We start from the raw sequence: 24998 nt of genomic DNA on the forward strand, positions 1-24998 counted from the left end.
TAATATGCATTTCTTGATTTTTCTGTCTTCAATGAGCAAATTTGTAAGTATGTTAAAGTTCAGGTTTCGGTCAACTAAAAGTTTACTGAAAAAGAAATGTCATGTTTAATCTTTACAACAGATAATAGGAGTAGAGACTCCACGAAGTCTGGTTTTCTCCAATAATCTTTCTGTCTGTATTAAACAAACTTAATCTCTGCCCTTGACTTGGATAACACCTTACACCACAAACCACACCTCTGATCTGGTCCATCCACCAATCAAAAAGCTCTAAAAGGACCCGGAAGTCAACCCATTTAAATGTGGCAACTTCCCAGTTCTCGTTAGAATGAGATTGAGTTCAACATGGGAGTTTTCAGAGCTTGAAAGTTTTTCCTGGAGAAGAGTTCCAGACTTTAACTCTCTGAAGAGAGTTAAAGAGTTCAGAGTTCTTGGATGCTAACGCAGGCGTCCAGGATGCTTCTATTGGAATACAGAATGCAGTGACGATTTTGGGAATTATAACTTCTGTTTGGATAACCTCACACGACTCCTAAGGGTTTGGCAGTCCTCACGGAGACGCTGAAAGAGTCAGAAGGGAACTCCACACCGACGCTGATTATCATCTGCAAGGTAAAAGGTTCTATTTCGACCAAGCGTACCGTGGCCAAGCTGATTCCTCAAAGAGCGTGTTGTTCTGGTCCTACAGATAAATTCCCCCACACATCTCTCTGTAAGATAAATCTCCATTTTCCATCTTAAACTCTCCTTTCTCGTAAAATCATTACAGATATTTTAGAAATGTCTGAAGTAAAGTTCTCAATCACCGCCGTGTGATTGATGTCTGCTGTTCTGCTGAGAAGTGAGGACAATCGCCGTATTGTGCCCACTTTCTGTGAAACTAGCCATGTTATTGTTTTCATATTTTGCCAAATTAATGTAAATGTGTGATGTTAAACTTTGATTCTGCAAATAAATGACCGCATTCATTTTGATGGGTCAAAGGTAAATAACGTCTCTCGTTACATTTCTGTTAAACTCAATGCACGACATTTACACAGTCAGAAAAATGAAGAACTCGTGAAAATGTATGAATATATCCTGCATATGTCATACTACAATAATGTGTCTGTGGTTACGGCATTTTATCGTTCAGCCTTTTTTTCTATCGTCCAATCAGATGTGGCCGTCCAGACACGCCTATTTTTCTATCGTCCAATCAAATATGGCCGGCCAGACACGCCCATTTTCCTATAGTCCAATCAGATATGACCGCCCAGATACGCCTTCCGAATTTGGCTGCAGAGATACCTACTTGACTGTGTTTGCTCAGGATGGGAGACTGCAACGAAGCCAAGATTCATCTTGTCTGCTGGATTCCTTAGATAGAGAACTTTACTAACTGGCTTTTATGTGAATGTTCCTGTAAAGTCCCTGAGACAACTTGTTGTGATTTGGTGCTTTATAAATAAACTGAATTGAATTGAATAATTTTAATTTATTATAGTTTATTTTGAAAGACTTCCTGCCATCTCTCAGCAGCTTTCTGACACTGAATAACTGTAAATAAGCACAAGTATATTATTATTATTATTATTATTATTATTATGTTCCTGTCATGACCCACTTGTACAAACATGTTGTGAAGAGCAGACGTTGATGGACCGTGTTCTTTAAATCAAACAGGTGCACACTCACACCTGATCATCACCACTGATTGAAAACACCTGACTCTAATTTCACCTTCAAATTAATTAATAATCATAGAGGTTCACAAACTTTTACCACTCACAGATATTTAATATTGGATCATTTTCCTCAATAAATAAATGACAAAGTATAACATTTTTGTCTCGTTTGTTTAACTGGTTCTCTTTATCTACTTTTAGGACTTGTGTGAAAATCTGAGGATGTTTAGGTCATTTTGATGCAGAAATATAGAAACTTCTAAAGAGTTCACAAATTTTCAAGCACAACTGTAGTTAATGTCACCGCCATGAACATTTTTTTCCATGATATATAATATATTAAATTATGTTAATGAGCCAGTTTGTCTACAGAGAATAAATGCAATCTTACCAAGCTGAGTTTGCTGCCAGCCCAAAGTGGAGCAGAGTAAGGCCAGACTTTTTCCACTGCCTGTGGGACTCTCCAGCAAACAGTGCTGACCGTAGTTCAACCCTCTTATTATCTGCAACATAATTCAAATAAAACAAAAAAAAATCACTTTAATAGTGTACAAGTGCATTAAAACTGAATCAAAGTATGACCAACATACATTTAGTGCATCAAACATCTACTACATTTACTGCACTGTGGGGTATTAGGACAGCTTCCATGTTTCACTGTTTTAACACACAAGAAGAAGAAATAAATGCCTTGTACCATTTTAAATATGTGCCTGCAATGTGTTTGAATTATTTTAAAGACAAAATCAATCTCCATCATCTCCAGGAGCCTCACTTATCAACAGATGCATGTACAAAAAGTTGTGTGCGCCAGGTTCCACACACATGTTGGGATGTAACAAAATGAACGTTGCAAGAAAGTGTGCGTAAATATACACATACTGTTGACCTGCCGTGAGAAACCGTCCACATGAACTGACTGAACAATGTTGGATGACCCCATTTGGTTTTCTGAACTTAAGGGGTATATAAACACGATTATTTTAACGAGTTTGGTCATTTATAGTTTAAATCCGAACAAGAAAACTGAACCACATTTCACCTCAAATATGATTAAAACAACCTCACTCCAATGTACACTGTAAAGTTTCTTATACTTTGTCACTTGTAGATGTAAGCACACATCAATGTGGGCACACCTGCGAGGTGCGCAGTGTGTGGCTCGTATAAGGGCACTTCCATTCTCACAGAGAAGAAAACGTGTTGAGTCAGCAAATTCTTTCAGAATGCTATATCTCACTTGGCACAGACCATTGCATATTATTATTAATTATTAACCTTTATTTAAAATAAATAAATATGTCCATAAAAAGCAGCGTGGAGTCGTGCATAATGGTGGAACAATGACAGCTTTGGTGCAGCTGAGAGACACCACCAACAGTATGACGGGGAGGCAGCATGGTTTTGCAGTCACACCAACCAAATTTTGGGGACAGGCAGAACTTAATGACATCAACCTTGAGTCTGTGTTGGTCTACTCGGTTCTGAAATGTCCAAATTAACATGGCCACACCGATGGAACGTGACTAGGGCTGAGTACCGAACCGAGGTTCTTTTATGGCACCGACCGAACTGCACCGGTCGGTGTATGTACTGAAACGTCACTCTTCTTTCGGTGTCAAGTTTCGGTATTGGCTGTAACGTGTCACGTGGTTTCAGCACGCAGGCTGGTAAAACACCAGACATATGACAAACAGACTACACCCAGATTACATCCAGAGCTGTATAGAGCTGCCGTACCTAATCTAGGGCTGGGTACCTTTCTAAAAAAATTGGTATTGGTACCTTCCCTTTGGTGTTGGTTCCTGGACGTTCCTTTTTTGGTACCAATTTTGTAATTACTATTAATTCTAACAAGAATAAAATTACGTTACACATTACAGTACATATTGTGAGTTTTATTTTTTAACTTTGGTATTTTTCTATTCCAAGCAGTTTTCTTGCATTAAAAACAAACAAATAATTTCCAGGTCAAAGACCAGTTACAAACCAGTGACATGTCAGTGTCTAATGTTCACTGCTACACACTGAGGACCTTTTCACTGAACAGTTTTTCTTCAGAAACATCAACATGTCTGTTTTCTCTGGACACAAACAAGCTGCTCCTGGCTGATCAATCAACCTTTATTTCTACAGGTAAATCCCATTGAGCCTCGAGGACTCATTTTCAAGAGAGACCTGATTTCAACAAAGAAAGATGACAACAATGGACAACAGCAACAACAATAAACTGTTATAAAAAAGCATACTACAGTTTTTTTTTTTTTTAACAAATAGGATGGCTAAAAGGAAAAGGTAACAAAACAAAAAACAGCTAGATGGTGTCTCCAGCAGTAGAACATGTTCACTCTGAGGGTGTGGATGATGATTGTTGCACACACAGATACCTGGTTGTCAGTTTGACATATTGTCCCTCACATTCCACCAGCAGGTCACTGGATTCACTGAGGTTAGGGTTGATGCAGACTTCTGCACCTCTGTGTCTCTGCCTGAATCTTCTCTGTGGTTCTCTGGGGTTCAGGGCTCTGATCATCTCCCTAATTGACATGAGAACAAAACATCAACAATAACATGGTTGTGTTATTATTGATCAAAAAACATTATCTAGGCTGAGAGATAAAAGTTTAACTGGTCAACAAAATCCTTTAAAGTTTAATTTACCTCCAACATGCAGCTCCACTGTAGAAAAATGTAGTGAACTAGGCCTCTGACCAAAACCTGCCTCTGAGGACCTTCATGGGACAGGAACTGTTATTTCATTGATTTGAATCCAGAAATACAAATTAGCTCATCCAGAGACTTTCTAATTGTATCCTGAAGTAATCAATTGAAAGAACGTTCTTCTTCTATATTATCATCACTATTTTACAATATCTTGATAAATCAAAAGTGTGTTTAGTTCATATCATTTCTAAATGTTGAAGTGAACCACTCATTTTAAATCAACTGTGAAACAGTATTAATGATTTTTTAATCCTCATTTAAATTAGAAATCAAGTTAAATGTCTATTTTACAAAGTAATTATGCATTTTGATCTTCTGTCAGAATGAGAGAGTAGTGATGTCGGTCGAAAGTCAGAAAGAAGTTATTAGAACAAAGTGTCGCGTTTTTAAACCTAGCAGACGGTAAATAAGAAGCTACTGGCACTGCTTCCTCCCACTTCGCCATAACATATCTTCTGTCTGTACGGGACGTTTCTAAAACATTCATGCTGTTTTCTTGACTTGTAATGACCCTCTGACATCACTAGAACCACCCCCTGTTGGTTGCTTCAACCAATCAGGAAGTCCTGAAGTGACCGGAAGTGAGAACTCTTTAAGAGTCCACACTTCCTGGAACTTCTCAGGTCAACTGGGTCTCTCAGTCTTGAGTCAGTCTTCAGTCTTCTGGAGTCCTGGACCGGAGTCTTTCTGGGGTCTTTCATGGAGTCATCCACGTCTGAGTGGAATCTCTGACTGAACTCACAGCTTGCTGTGTATCCACCTGGGAGATGAGCGTGTTTGTTGAACGGAGTACCGTCACTACTTCGGACGATTCTCAGCCATCCTTATCGGAGACGCTGAAAGGTCGTGTTGAAATGGACTCCTGTTCCTGAGCGGAGGTATCCCCGTCTAAGGTAACGAGTCGCCACGCACCGAGTGTACCGGGGCTGAGCTGGGGTCGGATGAAGGGTGCCATTCCTAGTCAACACACATTCCTTTTTATCCATCTTTTCTCTCCATTTAAACTCCTTCATTTCCCATCTTTAAACTCATCTATTTTGCCAGTAGCCTAGATGCCTTCTTCAGAAAAGTCTGCTGTTTTTATTAAGTAAAACGTGCCAAGTTTTATTAATCAGAACCAGATCAGCTAATCACTTGTACATTTTGATGTTAAATTTTGATTCTGTTAAATAAATGACCACATTTATTCTGATGGGTCAAAGAAAATTAACGTCTCAGTGTCACTGATTAAACAATCTACGCACAAGTTACCTCGGTCACATGGCGGTAATTTAAATCGAAAAAGAGAGAACCCGTTATTTAAATATATTGTAGTCAAGGGCAGCTAACCTAGCCCTTAGAATCCTACAAATTTTTAACAACAAAGTCTGATTGTCCTGTGGCCCCCACCTCTCTTTTCTTTTGTCCTCCTCACATCTGGGTCAGAACCTCCTGTGAGGAGAACACGAACATAAACAGTGGACATTAGTGAACTGTTTAAGCAGCTGATCCAATGGATGAGCACATTTTTACAAGCTAAGATTTATGTTACTGTCAATCTTTAGTTAGCTTCTGAGCTTAGCTAGCCATGTAGATAAAATAAATTTACACACTAATATGTTAAAGTTAGCGTTACATGGATCATAGTTTATTTCACCGCAATGTACGTGTTAAGTTGCAGTTACGCTAAAAAATGTAACTCACCAGCTGAAACTCACAGAGACGTCCTCGGAGTTCTTTGATGAAGAGTCCGGTCGTGGAGATGATGAATCGTGACGTTCAGGCTCTCACAGGCTGACTTTTATTTTATTTATTTTATTTTTTTATTTTTTTATTTTTATTTTTTTATTTATTCATTTCATTTAATTTCCAATAAAAACACAAATACAATTTCAAAAAAATTAAAGAAAAACAAATATAAAATGAAAGGAAGCAGAAGAAGAAAATTTCTTATCATATCTGCTCCCTCATAAACAAAATCAATTCAAACCATCAATTTAAAAATAAACCTTCATATATAATACAGCAAAATACATAACTCATCAAAATTTCATACTTAACAAAATAGATATTAATCAGTTATATATATTGTTCCAACAAAACAGTTTTTATCTTTTTCTTAAATATAAACATTGACTTCACCATTTTAGCATCATCTTCCAAACCATTCCACAGACTCATTCCCTGTATAGTAGTAGACCGAGCCTTTAAACTGGTTCTATACTGGGTTTAACAAAAATATCTATGCCCTTCAAATTATAACAACTCTTCCTTTTTACAAAAATATGTTTGAATGTTTGATGGTAGCATGCAATTCTGAGCTTTAAACATGAATAAAAGAATATTATAATCCACCAAATCATAAAACTTAAGTAGTTTCAATTGACAAAACAGAACATTAGAAGGGTGACAGTAACACTTTTTTGTTATAATTTTTACAGCTCTTTTTTGCAGAATAAAAATAGGCTTTGTTATGGTTTTACATGCCGTACCCCAAACAGTGACACAGTAAATTAAATGCGGGACTACAAGTGTATTATATAGCAAATATAAAGCATCATTGTTTAATAAGTCCCTTACTCTGTATAATACTGCATTTGACTTAGATATTTTATTTTTTACAAGATTTATATGCTGTTTCCATGACAGTTTATCGTCAATAATTACACCCAGAAACTTTACTTCATTCACTCTACATATCTCAGTACCATCAATTTTGAGAGAAAAATCCAAAGTTATCTTTTTTTTTACTAAATATCATAAAATTAGTTTTATCAACATTTAATGATAACTTATTTAATTTAAACCAATCTTGTATTTTAACAATCTCTTTGTTTATCAATTCAAACATCTGTTCCATATTTTTACCCAAACAGAAAAACGTTGTATCGTCAGCAAATAAAACACATTTGAGGATGTCAGATACTTCAATTAAATCATTTACATATAAAATAAACACGTTAGGTCCAAGTACTGAACCTTGTGGTACTCCACATAAAGTTCTGCATAAATTAGATCTTACATCATCCATCTGAACAAACTGCTTTCTATCCCTCAAATAACTGCTTATCCACTGTAAAGCAAGACCTCTAACACCATACTGATTTAATTTATCAAGCAGAATGGAGTGATCAATAGTGTCAAATGCCTTTTTTAAATCCACGAATATACTTATACAATGTTGTTTTTTATCAATCGCTGTAATAATTTGTTCAATCAACTCCATAAGAGCTAAGGATGTTGAACAATTTGATCTAAAACCATATTGACTATTACTTAAAATATTATTTTTTTCAAGAAATGTATCTAATCTGGTCATAAACAATTTTTCGAGAATTTTAGAGAATTGTGGCAATAAGGATATAGGCCTATAATTACTAAATACGCGTTTGTCACCATTTTTAAAAAGAGGAACTACTTTAGCTATTTTCATTCTGTCTGGGAATATACCTTTTGAGAATGATAGATTACAAATATACGTAAATGGTTCAATGACATGACTTATTATTTCCTTTACTACCACCATATCCATATCTTCACAATCCTTTGATCTTTTGTTAGCAAATCTATTAACAACCTTCATTATTTCCTCCTCATCTGTTCTACCCAAAAACATACTGTTAACGCAACCATTACTTAAATAACTTACATTTTTTTCCACATTAGGAATCATAGCTGCAAGGCTAGACCCAACATTAACAAAATAATTATTAAAACCATTAACAATTTCATCATCGTCATGGATTTCCACATCATTCTCTACAAAATTTTGTGAAAGTCTCGTTCTCATTTTATGTGTTTTCAAAACATTATTTATTACTCTCCAAGTTGTACGCATATCACCACTACATTCATGTAGTGATTTACTATAGTATTCCCTCTTGTGTTTCCTTATGATCCCAACTAATTTGTTTTTGTACTTTTTATATTTTTCTTCAGCCTCTTGAGTTTTCGATTTCAAGAAACACAAATACAGATGATTCTTTTTTTTACAAGCATTTCTCAATCCTTTTGTCATCCATGGTTGATCCACTGTATCTTTCTGTACATCATTTTTTAGCACACAATTTTTTTTGTACAAGACCTCTAGAATCGTCATAAATTCATCATATGATTTGTTCACATCATCTACATATACATCATCCCATTTTTGTTTATCCAACTCATCTTTTAATTTGTTCAATGCTTTTTTTGAAGTGTTTATTATTTTGTTCTTTCTTATAATTGTTTTAACTATATCATCATCATTCTTATAAATAGTGAAAACTGGTAAATGATCACTGAGATCTGCCTTCAAAATACCACTCAGCACATCACCCTCTGTCACATTTGTAAAAATATTATCAATTATTGTAGCACTTTGATTTGTGATTCTTGTAGGATTTGATATTAATGGACAAAAATTTAAACTATACATTGAATTTATGAATGTACTTATGTTTTTTGAATCAGTGATGTTTCCCAAGTCAATATTGAAATCTCCACATAAAAAAACTTTTTTATTTCTTCTCTTTTCTAGCAACTCCAATATTTTATCAGTGAATAACTCAATATTTGAGGATGGAGATCGATATACACAACTTATTATGATGTTTTTTCCATTATTTTTATTATTTCTATTATCATTTCCAACATATTTTCCACAATTATTGACATTTCGCTAATCAATTTGCATTTTATTTCATGGTTTATAAATATAGCCACACCTCCACCTCTTTTTTTTTTTCTGTTCATATGATGTAATTCATACCCTTCAATAAAAGCATTATTTATATTTCCTTCATTTAACCATGTCTCAGATAATGTTATTATTTTGAAAGTCTTATTTAACCCTTTTATATAATCTGAAATGTTTGATATGTTTGCATTTAAGCTTCTACAATTTAAATGCACAATAGAAAGATCTTCGTTAGTTGTGTTTATATCATTAAACTGATCATCATTATAATATATATACTTTCATTTCTAAATGGAAAAACATTTCTGTCAATCTCATCTTCAACATTGAATTCTGATTCATCATACGTCATTGTAATTCAGTGTATTTATTCATCAGACTTTTTCTTATGAATTTTGTGTTCAATATATCTCATTATCTATGTTTATTTGTCATCTAGATTTATCTGAGTTTGTCAAAATCCTTCATGTCTTTTATTATTTTTGCTTGCGATCCATCTTGAACTTTTATCCATACTTTTCCATTTCTTGTCCATGTAGAAAATACTTTGTTTTGTTTTTTTAATAACCGTGCTTCACGTGCCAGATTTCCATTTCTTTTTGTTAAATGTTCATTTATATACACTTTTGTTTCCTTGAGTTTTTTTGCCTGCATTATTACCTTATTTCTTAATTTCCTGCTAATGAATTTCAAAACAATAACCGGTTTAGACTTATCAATTTTGCTGGGCAGGGTGTGTGTAATGAACTATATCTGTCTCTGATATTATTCATAATTTAAACGGATTCTTTCATTTTTCTGGACTGAGTACTATCGTGCATTGAATGATTAAATGTGGACGGAAACGTGTTTTATCTTTGACTCACCAACAACAGTGGGTCGTTTATTTAAAAAACGATTTAAACACATCACACATTTACAATAATTTGGCAAAATTGATTTCAATAAGACAGCTTAATTAATGAGCTTTACAATGAGAACCATACGGCCATGGCATCTCACTTGCAACTAATTACAACAGACATTTATGAAAATATCTGGATGATTTACTGGTAGATAGAAGAGTTTTAAAGATGGGAAAATGAAGGAGTTTAAATGGAGAGAGATGGATGAGGGAAAAGTGGGTTGATAACGAACGGCACCCTCCATCCGAACCCAGCTCCACCTCGGTACACTTAGGTAGTGAGGGACTCGTTACCTTGTAGAAGATGTCTCCACTGGTACGGAGTTCCATTTAACGCTACCTTTCCAGCGTCTCCGTAGGAACAGCTGCGAATAGTCCGAAGTAGTGACGGTACTTCGTTCAACGCCACGCTCACCTCTCAGGTGGACTCACATGAGCTGTGAGCCCGTCAGAGGTTCCACTCAGATGTGGAAGATTCCATAATCCCCACGAGACTCGGAACTTTGTTCTTCCTTCTGGAACTTTGTTCTGCGTAGTTCTCGTTGTTCTGCTGGAACTAGGAAGTGTTGACCCTTTTAAAGAGGTCACTTCCAGTTCCTCTGAGAACTTCCTGATTGGTTGAAAGAACCAACAGGGGTGTGGTCTTAGTGACGTAAGAGGGTCATTAAAAGTCAAGGAGACAGAGTAGATTGTTTTAAGAACAGACAGAAAGATGTTTTGAAGAACAGAGACATTTTGGAGCCAGTCCTCTTCTATCTATCTGAAAAAGTTAAACATGACATTTCGTTCCAATAAACATGTTTTTGACCGAAACTTGACTTCTGACCCACATCACGACTTGCTCATTTCAGACAGAAGATCAAAAAATGCATAATTACTCTTGTAACAGACATTAACTTGATTTCTACTTTGAATGAGGATTAAAAATCATTTATACTGTTTCACAGTTGATTTAAAATGAGTGGTTCATTTCAACATTTAAAATGGTTTGAACTAAACACACTTTTGATTATCAAGACATTGTAAAATAGTAATGATAATAAAAAAGAGAGTGTTCTTTCAATTGATCAGTGCAGGACACTTAGAAAGTCTCTGGATGAACTTAATTTGTGTTTCTGGACTCAAATCAATGAAATAACAGTTCTTGTCCCAGGAAGGCCCTCAGGGCCAGATTTTGACCTGAGGCTTAGTTCACTACATGTGACACAAAGAGATGTCTTCATGATGTATGTCGATCTTCTTATCTTGCAAAAAGGAGCTCACCTGCTCTTCTAATGTTAGTTGCTCCTGTGGAGATGAATCTTCAGTGGTTTCCGTCCCAGAAGTAGTGCTTGCATATGTACGTTTTATCTCTAATCCAGTTACAAGAACATTGTCTTGTCTTGAAATCTGTTCAAAGTCATCTGATTTTTCTTCAAGTTCCATTATTTTTTTATCCTTGAGATTTATTTGTAGTTTTAATTGTTTCACTTCCTCAAACAACCCAATCAGAAGTTTCTGCTGGGATGTTAAATTTGCGAGTTCAGCACTCATGAGGCTCAAGGATTTTTTTATCTCCTCAATATCGTCTGAGCTTGGTTCCAGGAAATCATGTTTTTTTACTTTGGATTTGGCCATAATTTACTCACTTCCACCTGCCCGATGGCAGCGGTCCGACATTTTGTTAGCCCAGAGCCGCCCTCCACCACCACAGACCAGCAGACGCCGGAAGTCGGACTCTTGGAGACCAGATCCCGTAGCTTCAGACGCTCCAAGAACCACGGCAGCAGATCGGCCCTCACAGGAACAAAGATCCAACAGCGATATCCTCCCGCACTGCCGCACCTCGTCCCAGCAGCTGCAGCCCCTCAGCTCGACAGCCGAAAGCCGACACTAGCTACGGGGTCCACCCGCCTCCTGAACGCAGTCCGCCACCTGGCCGCTGCCCAGGCTAGTTGTGCTCTTGTTTCCCTGTGGTCTGCCGGCGTGTCAGACTTTCATCCTCTCAGCGTCTCTCCCACTTTAATGCTGAGAAGAGGAGGAGGTGGAGGAGGAGGAGAAGGAGGAGGAGGGGGAGGCTAATGAACTCTTCTCTCGCAGAAAAGCACGGAGCAACTTTCTGCAGCGTGTGTTGTCGAAGCCGTTTGACAACACATGCTGCACACGTGAACCCGTCTGTGGGCGTCACCAGCACCATAGACATAATTATACATAGATTAGGTACGGCAGCTCTATAAAGCTCTGGGTGTAATCTGGGTGTAGTCTGTTTGTCATATGTCTGGTGTTTTGCCAGCCTGCGTGCTGAAACCACGTGACACGTTACAGCCAATACTGAAACTTGACACCGAAAGAAGAGTGACGTTTCAGTACATACACCGACCGGTGCAGTTCGGTCGGTGCCATAAAAGAACCTCGGTTCGGTACTCAGCCCTAACCTAATCTATGTATAATTATGTCTATGGTGCTGGTGACGCCCACAGATGGGTTCACGTGTGAAGGGTGTGTTGTCGAACGGCTTCGACAACACTCGCTACAGAAAGTTGCTCCGTGTTTTTCTGTGAGGAGAGAAGAGTTCATTCGCCTCCCCCATCCACCTCCTCCTCCTCTCCGCATTAAAGTCAGCCTGTGAGAGCCTGAACGTCACGATTCATCATCTCCACGACCGGACTCTTCATCAAAGAACTCCGAGGACGTCTCTGTGAGTTTCAGCTGGTGAGTTACATTTTTTAGCGTAACTGCAACTTAACACATACATCGCAGTGAAATAAACTATGATCCATGTAACGCTAACTTTAACATATTAGTGTGTAAATTTATTTTATCTACGTGGCTAGCTAAACTCAGAAGCTAACTAAAGATTGACAGTAACATAAATCTTAGCTTGTAAAAATGTGCTCATCCATTGGATCAGCTGCTTAAACAGTTCACTAATGTCCACTGTTTATGTTCGTGTTCTCCTCACAGGAGGTTCTGACCCAGATGTGAGGAGGACAAAAGAAAAGAGAGGTGGGGGCCACAGGACAGTCAGACTTAGTTGTTAAAAATTTGCTGTCTTTTTCTACAGTGGAGCTGCATGTTGGAGGTAAATTAAACTTTAAAGGATTTTGTTGACCAGTTAAACTTTTATCTCTCAGCCTAGATAATGTTTTTTGATCAATAATAACACAACCATGTTATTGTTGATGTTTTGTTCTCATGTCAATTAGGGAGATGATCAGAGCCCTGAACCCCAGAGAACCACAGAGAAGATTCAGGCAGAGACACAGAGGTGCAGAAGTCTGCATCAACTCTAACCTCAGTGAATCCAGTGACCTGTTGGTGGGATGTGAGGGACAATATGTCAAACTGACAACCAGGTATCTGTGTGTGCAACAATCATCAACTATACCCTCAGAGTGAACATGTTCTACTGCTGGAGACACCGTCAGCCAGGAGCAGCTTGTTTGTGTCCAGAGAAAACAGACATGTTGATGTTTCTGAAGAAAAACTGTTCAGTGAAAAGGTCCTCAGTGTGTAGCAGTGACCATTAGACACTGACGTGTCACTGGTTTGTAACTGGTCTTTGACCTGGAAATTATTTGTTTGTTTTTATGTAAGAAAACTGCTTGGAATAGAAAAATACCAAAGTTAAAAAATAAAACTCACAATTTGTACTTTAATGTGTAACGTAATTTTATTCTTGTTAGAATTAATAGTAATTACAAAATTGGTACCGAAAAAAGAACCGTCCAGGAACCGACACCGAAGTGAAGGTACCGACACCGGTACCGATACCGATTTTTTTAGAAAGGTACCCAGCCCTAGTTAGGAGTCATCAGGACTCTGTACCACAGAGCAGACAGCGTCCCCACTAGCTCAGGAGCCAGGCAGAAGGAGAAATCCTACACAAGACAGGCTCTAGAGCAATGTGGATATCCTAACTGGGCCTTCCTGAAAGCAGAGAAGAAACCCAAACAGGACCCCAGTCAGCCATCAGGTGAAAAGGAGGAACCCAGACCCAGACCAGTGGTCATTCCGTATGTTGAGGGAGTATCAGAGAAACTGAGACGTTTATTTTCTAAACATAACGTCCCAGTGGCTTTTAAACCCCAAAATACATTAAAGACTGGTTCATCCCAAAGATCCAGTCCCCCGGCACAAACAGAGCAATGTTGTGTATGCTGTTCAGTGTCAGGAGGGTGATCAGTCTTACATCGGGGAAACTAAACAGCCACTGGCCAAAAGGATGGACCAGCACAGAAGATCAACATCATCAGGCCAGGACTCTGCGGTCTACACTCATCTCCAGGTCAGAGGTCACTCTTTCAGGGATGAAGATGTGCACATCCTGGATAGAGAGTAACGATGGTTTGAGAGAGGAGTAAAGGAGGCCATCTTTGTGAAAAGAAACCGTCCATCATTAAACAGGGGTGGAGCCTCCGGGTTCAATTGTCCCCCTCTTACAATGCTGTGATTGCTAGTATCACTCAGCCCTCTGTGAACAGTAAACAGCCATCAGGTGCTAATGATCCATTGTTAGGCTGATGGTCCTTCTTGAGCATGTGATCAGCTGGTTTTGGTTGTCAGCAGCAAACTGGTTGATCCACTCTGAGAAGGTGCTATTTAAGAGACTGAGCTGAAAACAGCACCTCAGACTGAGGAAGTCTCTCGGATGAGAGACGAAACGTTTCTACATTTTGTTTGCTTTGTTTTGTTTTTATGTTTTCTTGTTTTTTGAATGTCCAGAGGACCAGATTTAACTTTTTTTGGATTTTTCTACCTGGATTATTGAGCATGCATCAGGAAAGTTGAACTGGGTTTGTTTTTCAGAAACAGATCCTGTCTAACCCTGAATGCTAGGAAACACCTTGTATCTGTGACTTTCCTTCCCTCCATTGATTACGGCGACATTATTTACATGAACGCTCCTACAAGAACCCTGCAGATGTTGGATGCTGCAGATGTTGGATGCTGTCTATCATGGTGCACTAAGATTCATAACTGGCTGTGATTATCGTACCCACCACTGCACCCAGTATTCACTGGTTAACTGGTCACCATTAACTTCACACAGACTCTCCCACTGGTACATTTTCATCTTTAAATCACTTCTTGGTCTGCTGCCTTCATACATCTCCTCCTACATGTCTCTGTGTGAGTGCAGCTACAGCGTGCACTCTCAGGACATCATTACCTGCAGTGTTCCCTCAGTGAGGACTGAACTAGACAAAAGGACCTTCTCCTACTCCGCTCCTGTTTCCTGGAATATCTTGTAAAAAGATTTGAAGCTCTCGACCTTTGACCTCTCTAAGTGTCTTTAAGAATCTGTTGGACTCCTGGCAGGGTCCAATGCAGACATGTTCCTGTTTTTAGTTTTCTACATTTGTCTTAGAATCTAGCTGTTTTTTTGTTTTGTTTTGTTTTTTTGTTACCTTTTTCTTTTTGCCATTTTATTTGTAAAAAAAAAATAATAACTGTAGTATGACTTTTTCTAATTGTTTATTGTTGTTGCTGTTGTCCATTGTTTCATCTTTCTTTGTTGAAATCAGGTCTCTCTTGTAAATGAGTCCTCGAGGCTCAATGGGATTTACCTGTAGAAATAAAGGTTGAATGAATGCATACAGTGATGCCGATCGGGCAGCTGATGTATCAGACTGACGAAGTACTACAGGTTACTGCATGAGTCTAAGAGGGTCCATTAGTCTCATGGAAAACCAAAAGACAGTCTACTGTAGCACTATCTACATGTGAGGCGGAGTACATGGCACTAGCTGCTACTGTACAGGAATGCTTATACTTAAGACAACTGTTATTCAACATGGATGGTCTGGATTATTTAGCTAAGATCTATGAGGACAATCAGGGTACCATATCCTTAGCCAAAAATCTTGTACACAGGCAAAGGTGTAAGCATGTTGATATTAAATATCATTTCATCAGATCAGTTGTAAATGAAGGAAAAGTTTTTCTGGAGTACTGTGCAACTAATGATATGGTTGCAGATGTAATAACCAAACCAGCAACCAAGATGAAGTTGAAAATGTATGAAATGTTTATGTTTGGTGTATGAAGAATGTATTTAGGTTGAAACAGTTACAGAGTCTGAGGAAGTTACCAAATGTGAGCAAGCGGGGGTGTTGACATTATGAATGTTTTTGTCTTGTGATGCTCTCATTTGTTTAGATTTGTGTTTGTTTGTTTTTAATTGGCTTATTTTTATTGGTTTATTGTGAGTCATGTGACTTCTCTAATTTATTGCACCTGTGATTAATAAAAAGTGTGTGCTCCTTCAAACATTGCTAGAGTGAGGAGGAGCAACACGAAGCCAAACCAAGTTTCATGCGTCACGTTTAACGCTGTGCCAAAAGTGAACTCTGGTAACAATAAGCTTCAGTTTAGACAGTCGCCTCATGATACTGGGAAGGAAAAGTTTATGCCCATTAATCTTTGCATTCTACTCAAATTTCAAACTAAATGTTAGACTTTAATTAACAGTAGTGATGAGCAAATGAAGCTTTTATGAAGCATTGAACCAGTTGGGCCAACTGTTTCAAAAATAGGTTCATTTGTTGAAGCTTCAGTTACAGTGACCTCTTGTGGCATTTTGCAACGCTGCTGTCAAATTATACTTTTGGTGTCACACACTGAAGAACTTCAGTGACTAGAGTTAAAGAAACTACTTTACTGTGGTAAAAAACAGATTTTTTTTTAAATTAATCAACTTTCTATGTTGTCTGGTTTGAAAATGTATTTATGTTTACATGTTTTTGAATAAAGATTGATAAATGTGCACTGAAGAGATTTAATAAAAATGTTGCAATGGTATTGTGCTTGTGTAACTGTGGCAGAGTCTTTATCATTCTTAAAATAATGAAATGACGTCTCCATCATCTCCATGTTTGGAGCTGAAGTGTCTGATCATAGAGGAGGTGTTCCCATGATGCTTCAGTTGAACACAACAAACGTCTGCAGAACATTACTTTACCTCCTGGTAGATTTTTTTTGGTCCTCTACATGTGGAGAAATTAAGTGGAAACAAGTTTGGTTGAATGGAGAAAAATGTTGCATAACAAATAAAGTTAAAGAGGTTTCATATAAAATCAATCATAATGTTAAAAAACACTGGAAAGATTTAAACTTGATGTTGACTACTCTTGTACATTTTGTGAACTACACATGGAAACAATCTCTCATTTATTCTATCAACGTAATCACACAAAGACGTTCTGAACAGATAAACAACAACTCATACAACTGAAAACTGGACAAATAATTCAACTTACAGAGAAAGACACTAAATCCAAATACTTTTCTGATATCATTCCCTCAAAGTCTCGCAACCCACGTGTCCTCTTCTCCACCCTAAACTCTGTTCTCCACCTCACTGAACCATCACCTCTGGAAGCCTCGACTGAGCTGTGCGACAACTTCCTACATTTCTTTGTGGAAAAAATTGCGACCACCCGGGCTCTCATTTCCCCTCCAACTCATGACCCATCCATCCCACCTCAATCTGTAGCTCCTTTTGACCATTTTGAACCCATCACTCTATCTTCTCTAGAGCAGGTCATGTGCAGCTTGAAACCTTCTGGCTCCCTCTTTGATGTGGTCCCCCCTCGACTACTAAAGGAGGTTTTTCCAACTCTAGGTCCATCCATTCTTGCCATAGTAAACAGTAGTTTATCCACTGGTGTGGTGCCAAAAACCTTTAAACATGCTGCTGTCCATCCTCTCCTGAAAAAAACCAAACCTTGACCCCTCAGTCGTATCCAACTTCTGGCCTGTCTCCAAACTCCCATTTGTTTCTAAAGTACTGGAAAAAATAGTTTAGTCCCAGATGAAGTGCTTCCTGGAGGATCACGCCATCTTAGAGCTTTTCCAGTCTGGCTTTAAACCTCTCCACAGCACTGAAACTGCCCTGCTGAAGGTCTTTAATGACATCTTCAGATTCACAGATACCGGTGATTCTGTGCTGCTTGTCCTGTTGGACCTCACAGCCGCCTTTGACACCATCAACCATGAGATCCTCATTGCTAGGTTAGAGCAGTGGGTGGGCATCACAGGATCAGCCCTCAATTGGTTCAGATCTTACCTCGCTGACAGATCCTTTTGTGTCTCCATCAAGGATTTTAGTTCCGCAGAGGCAGAGCTTAAATGGGGGGTTCTGCAGGGGTCCATACTGGGTCCCCTCCTATTCTCTTTATACCTGCTGCCGCTGGGTGCTATTTTCCGGAAACACAGCATGCCCTTCCACTCCTATGCCGATGACTGTCAAATTTACTTCCCACTAAAACACAATGGTACATGCTCTATCCAACCTCTGCTCAACTGCCGGGCTGACATCAGGGACTGGATGGCTTTAAACTTCTTAAGTTTCAATGAAAACAAGTCTGAAGTCATGTTGTTCCCTCCCAACGACACGATCACAAACCACTGCATCGACCTCTCCGCTCTAACCCTGTCAGAAATACAAAGAGTCACTAATCTGGGTGTGATAATGGACCCTTCCCTGAAACTTAACAATCATGTAAACATGATTGTTAAATCATGCTTCTTCCAACTGAGGCGGCTGTCTAAACTGAAGCCCATATTGTCCAAAAAGAACCTGGAGACAGTAACACATGCATTCAATACATCTAGGCTTGATTACTGCAATTCTCTCCTGTTTGGCATCAGTCAGACCTCCATTGCACGACTACAACTGGTCCAGAATGCAGCAGCCCCATTTTTAACCAGTACAGGCAAAAGAGAGCACATTACACCAGTTTTGGCCTCACTGCACTGGTTACCGGTTCACTTTCGAATCCAGTTCAAAATTCTCCTGTATGTCTACAAATCACTGAACAGTGTCCCCCCCTATCTCTCTGATCTGCTGCAGCCATATGTCCCACCACGTTCCCTGAGGTCAGCGGACCAGTTGCTCCTCACAGTTCCAGGAACTCATCTTAAGCGCAGAGGTGACAGGGCCTTCTCTGTAGCAGGACCAAGACTTTGGAATGAGTTACCTCTGCTTGTCAGACAGGCCCCCTCCCTCTCGGTTTTCAAGTCCTGTTTAAAAACTCACTACTATTCAGCAGCTTTCAACACCAGATGATCTGTGTTTTGATCCTGTATGCTCCACACTGGTTTGTCATCATTATCTGCATCGTTTTTATGTCTTTATTCTGATTTACCTCATTTTGTATTTTGCTTTGTGTGTTACCTGTTGTTCTGTCTGTACAGCACTTTGGTTGGCCTTGTCGCTGTTTTAAGTGCTTTATAAATAAAGTGGTATGGTATGGTAATATATTATGCTTCGACAATAAGGATATGGACAAAGACCTGATCTACTTCACCCAACTTCTACTTCTCCTGGGAAAATTCCACATTCACAAGAAAAAGTGGTCAAAGTCCAAGTCAAACAGAACCCACTTCAGCAGAACTTTACATTTACAGCAGTGCTGTTAAAGGACTGGAAAACAAAAAGGCAATGAAAACCAACTCAGTTCTAGAAAAACAATGTGAATTTATCTGTATAACATGTAAATATATTGTGTTGTGTCTTTAGAATTTTTTACCCTTTGTACCATTTTATAACCAAATTGTTCTTTCTATACTTTGTACCTGCTAATATACCCCTGGCAAACAGTTTGTAAAATTAATAAAGTTTTGTAATAAAATAATTAAAAAAAGAAAAAAGTTGAACACACCAAACACTGCACCTGCAGAAATACACTAAAGTAAATAAAAAATTTAATTTGAGCCCATACTGATATATGATTATTAAAATCACATACATCATTTTACTGTAATTATATTAAATACATGGGTTAAATGGGTTAGATAATATCTTCACTGCTGAACATACTATAACTTTTTGGACATTTAAACACCTCATCATGAGCAGAATGAACCCACATGTTAGAACCACCTGTTTTCCTGCATGCCTCCATAATTACTCTCTTTCAACCAACAGCAGAAACACAGCTGCTCTCCAACACAAACATGTTAGAGCTGAGCTCTCAGTTCAAAACTGTCTCAACCTGTCACCTGTGAGAACGAGGCGGTGCAGGGGATCAGCTGTTTGGACCTGGAACCAGTCAAGAGATTCATTGTGACAACGAGACAGTTTGTGTTTCGGACCTCACGTGTCTTCTTCTGCACCAAAACAGGCTTCGAAGCAGTGGACCCATGTAATTTTACTGCAGGGTTCGAAGCATGTTTTGAAGCTTTTGTTTCATACTACCAACACTAATTAACACTCAAGATACCTTCAAGCTTTTCATCAACAATTTGGTGTATTTAAAGGGAACAAATAGCAACTGGTGAGGATGTGTGCAGCACGCTGAACATGGAAGAGAGAAAGCAAAGATGATAAATATCCATGTTAAAGATGAAAGGCCATCATCCCTAAACAGCTTCATGTCCCTCTGACCACGTTTTTCATTCAACCTGTACTTATACAGGTGAACCCCCTGAGCCTGGGAGTTTACAAGTTAAACCAACACCCAGACTTCTAGGATAAGACTGACATTACACGTCCTGATGCACGATCAATAGACTGACTTTAGACATCTTGATGCACGCTCAATAGACTGACATTAGACATCTTGATGCACGATCAATAGACTGACATTAGACATCTTGATGCACGATCAATAGACTGACATTAGACATCTTGATGCACGCTCAATAGACTGACATTAGACATACTGATGCACGATCAATAGACTGACATTAGACATCTTGATGCACGCTCAATAGACTGACATTAGACGTTTCAAATGGAAACCTGTGCGACAGCTTCAACTTACCGAGTTCATCATGGCCAGCTGGGATGGGTAAGCCTTGCAGGGAAAGTGGATCTTCACCCCCCCGACAGTATCCACCTTATTCCGGATTTGGCGCCACTACCCATAATTCATAGCGGAAGCCGGTTGTTTACTTCCGCCCGCGATCCCGCGCTGTTGTTTACGTTTGTGGGTTAACACACTTGCTAGCAATTTAATGTTTTTGACACAAAAGTTTCCTTTACCTGAAGTAAATGGCAGCACATCAGAGGTGGATACATTGCAAGGATGTTTTAAAAAGCTGCGAAGATAAGTCGTTAACTGTGTCTCACCCATCATTTCTCACGGACTGGGTAGATGATATGAAATCATGGCCCGGAATTACCTACATCGATATTATTAATTACCTTGTTTTTTCTGAAGGCGTCGATGGCGAGGAATTGCGGAATTATAAAAGCACAGAGGCGTATAATTACCTCCACAGCAACAAAATAGATACAGTTTTGCTCAAGAAACAAGGCGACTTTATCTTTCTGAAAGCAGCTGTTGAGCCGAGCCAGAGCGTTGGTCAAGCTAAACACTTAGCATGGGTCATGCTCAGAGAAAGTGGAGTGGTAGAAACGGTCGGCTGTTCCTGTATCGCCGGATTGGGAAAATCATGCAGTCATGCGGCAGCTATTCTGTGGAAGGTATATCACTTATCTGGATATCAGAATATTTACATCACTGAATCAGAATCACTGAACTGGGCGAAAGCTGTGAGCTTCCTGTCTGCCTGTGTTTACATGTGGAAGCCAGAGCATTGTGCAGCCTGTGATCTACTGTCACAAAAAATTAAACATTAAAAAGGCTGTACAGTATTTTTATATTATTTGTTTTAAAAAAAGTACAGACTGGATGCAAGGCAACCTAACATTTACAGAAAAGGAAAAAATAAATGACAACAGCAGGGATGTAAATAACTTGTTTCATTTTATTAGGAGCAGTGATAGCTGAAGTCTGTTAAATTGTTACAGGTCCAGAATGCTGTGATCAGTGGAAAGACGGGGCTAGCATGTACAGATGAGCAGCGCAGGTGGAATGCTGGGACAGCAAAGAATCTTCAACCCAAACGTCTAAGCATGATAAACTTCAGACACCACAAGGCAGAGCAGCAGTATAACATCAACTCAAGGGCTGCAGACACGATTAGTCTTTATTTTCATAAGTGTTATAAGGACTTGATCTTGTACAGGCATTGTAAATTCATTGTTGTCATCTCCTTCCAGTGCTGACACAAGAGTGTTAAATGTTTCTAACGCTATACCAGTGTACAGCAAAGCGTCTGCGTCATTTTGTAGAAGAAAAAATGCAACTTCATCACACTGAGTCGTCTTGTCCTGGACATCTTTTCTGCCAGACGTGTTGCAGTATTGATGATGATCTTTTAGCGAAGGGTCCTCCCACTGTGTGTGGACTGAGTGCAGATGTGGCCCAGGAGGTTGTGTGGAGACGCTAGCCAGGTCTGGGATGACTGACGGTGAATCTACGGTGCACTCTGAATAACACAAAAATACAAAATCAAATCAGCGTAACACAACCTGTCAAGTGTCACTTACCTTATTACGTTTTAGGAAGGAAATTTGTAATTCCACACTCGTACACACATGATACATCTTAAATGTCAATAGTGCTGTTTTAGTGGGGCTTTAGCCCCCTTAAATTTTCCTAAGCCCCATCAAATTATGCTATAATATCAAAATATTGTGATTAGATTTTAGTTTTTCATCCTTAAAAAAATCAGTTGGAGCTAGGTTGCATTTAAGCTTTTTCTTTAAAGAGTTTAAAAGAAGTTTTTTTTTCAGCTGTGTCTGTTTCAAATAACCTGCCTCTAATAACTCAACATATTCTTTATTAACAAAATCCCCAGACTTTTACAGCCCTGGGGGCTGAATTTTACCAGGTTGCTAAATAAAAAGCTATTCTCGGACAGTTACATGAAATCATATACATCTCTGCTAGCATGCTACTGATGTTAATTACTAACCACTTTGTCTTTAAGATTTGGATTTGGCTGCCAATCAAGTACTTTCTCTTAGTGATAAAGTATTTTGGAATTAAATTAATAATACACTAACATCCACAATAACACTGCAACCAGCTAGCGCTGATGCTAACACCATCCACAGTATAGTAATTATAACATTACAATTATAACATTAATAATAATATAATTCAGTAAAAGATAAGAGCTAAGCATGATTAAAATGTGAAGCGGGGACAAATCACATTTTCTATTTCACTCACCGGGAACAGATTCGGCCGTTTTGTCGATGTTGCTGGAAGCTGTCTGGCTCACAGTGGTCCGGATGAGCTGCCTTCTTTTCTTTGGTGGGGCCCGGTCATAGCCCAGATAGAGCTCCGGGTCGGGGTGAAACTCTGTGGGCTTTTTATCAATAAAATGAAAGGAGCAAACATAAACTCTCTTCGGGGGGTATTTGAGTTTTAAAGCTGCCAGCCACGCTCGTTTTCGATCCTCCTTCCTCGGCATGGAGTGTAGTTCGTAACGCGCTGGGCACACACAGGCCTTTCGAAGTTGTTGATGTGCAAAACAATACGTTTCTAGCTCGTCTTTCAGTTTTCTGGAGCTGTTGTGACAGCCAACAACAGCACAAGTTGAACCCGAACTCATATTAGAATTGTTTAAGCCTCCTGCTACAGCACAAATTACTAGAATTTGTCATTAGCAAAAGTGCCTCTCGCTTTAGCTCACCGGAAGTATAAAACCGGGAGGGGGCGGTACCTGTCTGTCATGGCAGCCCACATACGCTCTTGCAGAATAAGGTGGATACTCCACAGAGGATGCTGCCATGCTGCGTTACTATAGCTGCCTAACAAAGGAACAACTTTAGTTTAAATCTAACGTAAGGCACGTTTTTCTCTAGTCTTTTACGCCACAAAGTGAACGTCACGTTTTCCACTCACTGACTACCATCCAATACTACGTTTTAAGCGCAACTTTCATTTATCATGAAAAATTTTATATATGTAAGTTAATTTGGTAACTTTAGAATAATTAAATGTCGTTACGTAAAACACCAAAAAATACAAATGTTCATCACCGCTTTCTAGTTCGCACGACTCTTCCCGCTCACCGAAAACACGTGACAGGAAGTTGGTGTCACTTCCTGTTTAGTCTTTTTATTTTTATAAACAGCATTTACAACAAATATGGCATCGATATCAGAGATATTCTAATCTGAAAAAGCTAGCATAGATTGCTTCCAAACACAGAAATAATAATAATAAAAACAATAATAATAATGCAAGAATCAAATAGAATAAAATAACACATAAATAAATAAACAAATAAAATACAAACTAGGGGTTTTTCAGAAGTTTCAGTTCGTTTATCATATGAAACAACTCCACACCTTGAAGTTTGTCCATGAACAGATAAGAAGATGTGGCAGAGTTCCTTGTGAAAAGTAGGGAATGATGTTTTTTTTTAAGGAAACGGCACTTGTGAATGAAATATTTGCCCATAACAATATTTACATTTACTTCTTCCTGTTTAGACTTGAAGCGAGGTCAGCAAAAGAAACGTGAAGGTGCTCATTACCGCCACCACGTGGTGTGGAGGATCTGTTTTGACGTTCAAAAGTATTACAGTTTTTCTCAATTGTTTCCACACATTTTCTGAAAGCCTCATACTCTCAAAACTCTACACACGAGTCAAAAAACACACACGATGGGCAAAAGCCCTCAATTCTCCTTCAAAATGAAACTTTACATTCAAAATCTAAAAAAGTCAGTCTGAGGCGCTGTATTCAGCTCAGTCTTATAAATAGCACCCTCTTGCAGTGGCTCAACCATTTTACATTCAAAACAATGTTTTCTCTTCTCAAAATGGTATTTTGTTCTCAGATGACACACACAAACCATCGTATGAATAGACCTTTATAAGAACCAGTTCAACACTGATCTACTCTGTGTAAAACATTTCTATCCCATCATCATAATGACAGACCCTTTTTTGTTCAGTGTTACACTTAGTACAAATAGTACATACATCAGTGTATTGTGAAATATTTTAGAATATTGTTTTTACACTGGGCAGCACGGTGGCACAACTGGTAGAGCTGCTGCCTCTCAGCGAGCAGGTCCCTGGTTCAAACCCCGGTCCAGGGGCCTTTCTGGGTGGAGTTTGCATGTTCTCTCCGTGCATGCGTGGGTTTTCTCCGGGTACTCCAGTTTCCTCCCACAGACCAAAAACATGCATGTTAGGCTGATTGGTAACTCTAAATTGTCCCTAGGTGTGAGTGAGATAGTGAATGGTT

The 24998-nt window shown here is 38.7% G+C and overlaps 2 protein-coding genes across 2 annotated transcripts in view; both read right to left on the reverse strand.

Moving 5' to 3' along the window:
• The window catches only part of brip1 (BRCA1 interacting helicase 1), a 232794-nt gene extending 209264 nt beyond the window's left edge, over positions 1-23530 (reverse strand). Inside the window, exons 1-3 of the mRNA XM_037677750.1 lie at positions 23509-23530; positions 20704-20774; positions 2059-2170 (exon numbers count right to left, since the gene is read on the reverse strand). Of these exons, the coding sequence (XP_037533678.1) occupies positions 2059-2170; positions 20704-20774; positions 23509-23530 (205 nt within the window). The remainder of the gene's footprint in view (positions 1-2058; positions 2171-20703; positions 20775-23508) is intronic.
• Positions 21635-23445, reverse strand: LOC119410830. Its single transcript, XM_037677752.1, has 2 exons — positions 22966-23445; positions 21635-22216 (listed from the first exon to the last, which is right to left on the reverse strand). Exons 1-2 carry the CDS (start codon positions 23348-23350, stop codon positions 21849-21851), a joined length of 753 nt encoding a protein of 250 aa, XP_037533680.1. The 5' UTR covers positions 23351-23445; the 3' UTR covers positions 21635-21848.
• Positions 23531-24998: the final 1468 nt, after the last annotated feature.

This window comes from Nematolebias whitei, chromosome 6 (genome assembly GCF_014905685.2).
Source record: "Nematolebias whitei isolate Nwh7 chromosome 6, NemWhi1, whole genome shotgun sequence".
NCBI classification, from domain to species: Eukaryota; Metazoa; Chordata; class Actinopteri; order Cyprinodontiformes; family Rivulidae; genus Nematolebias; species Nematolebias whitei.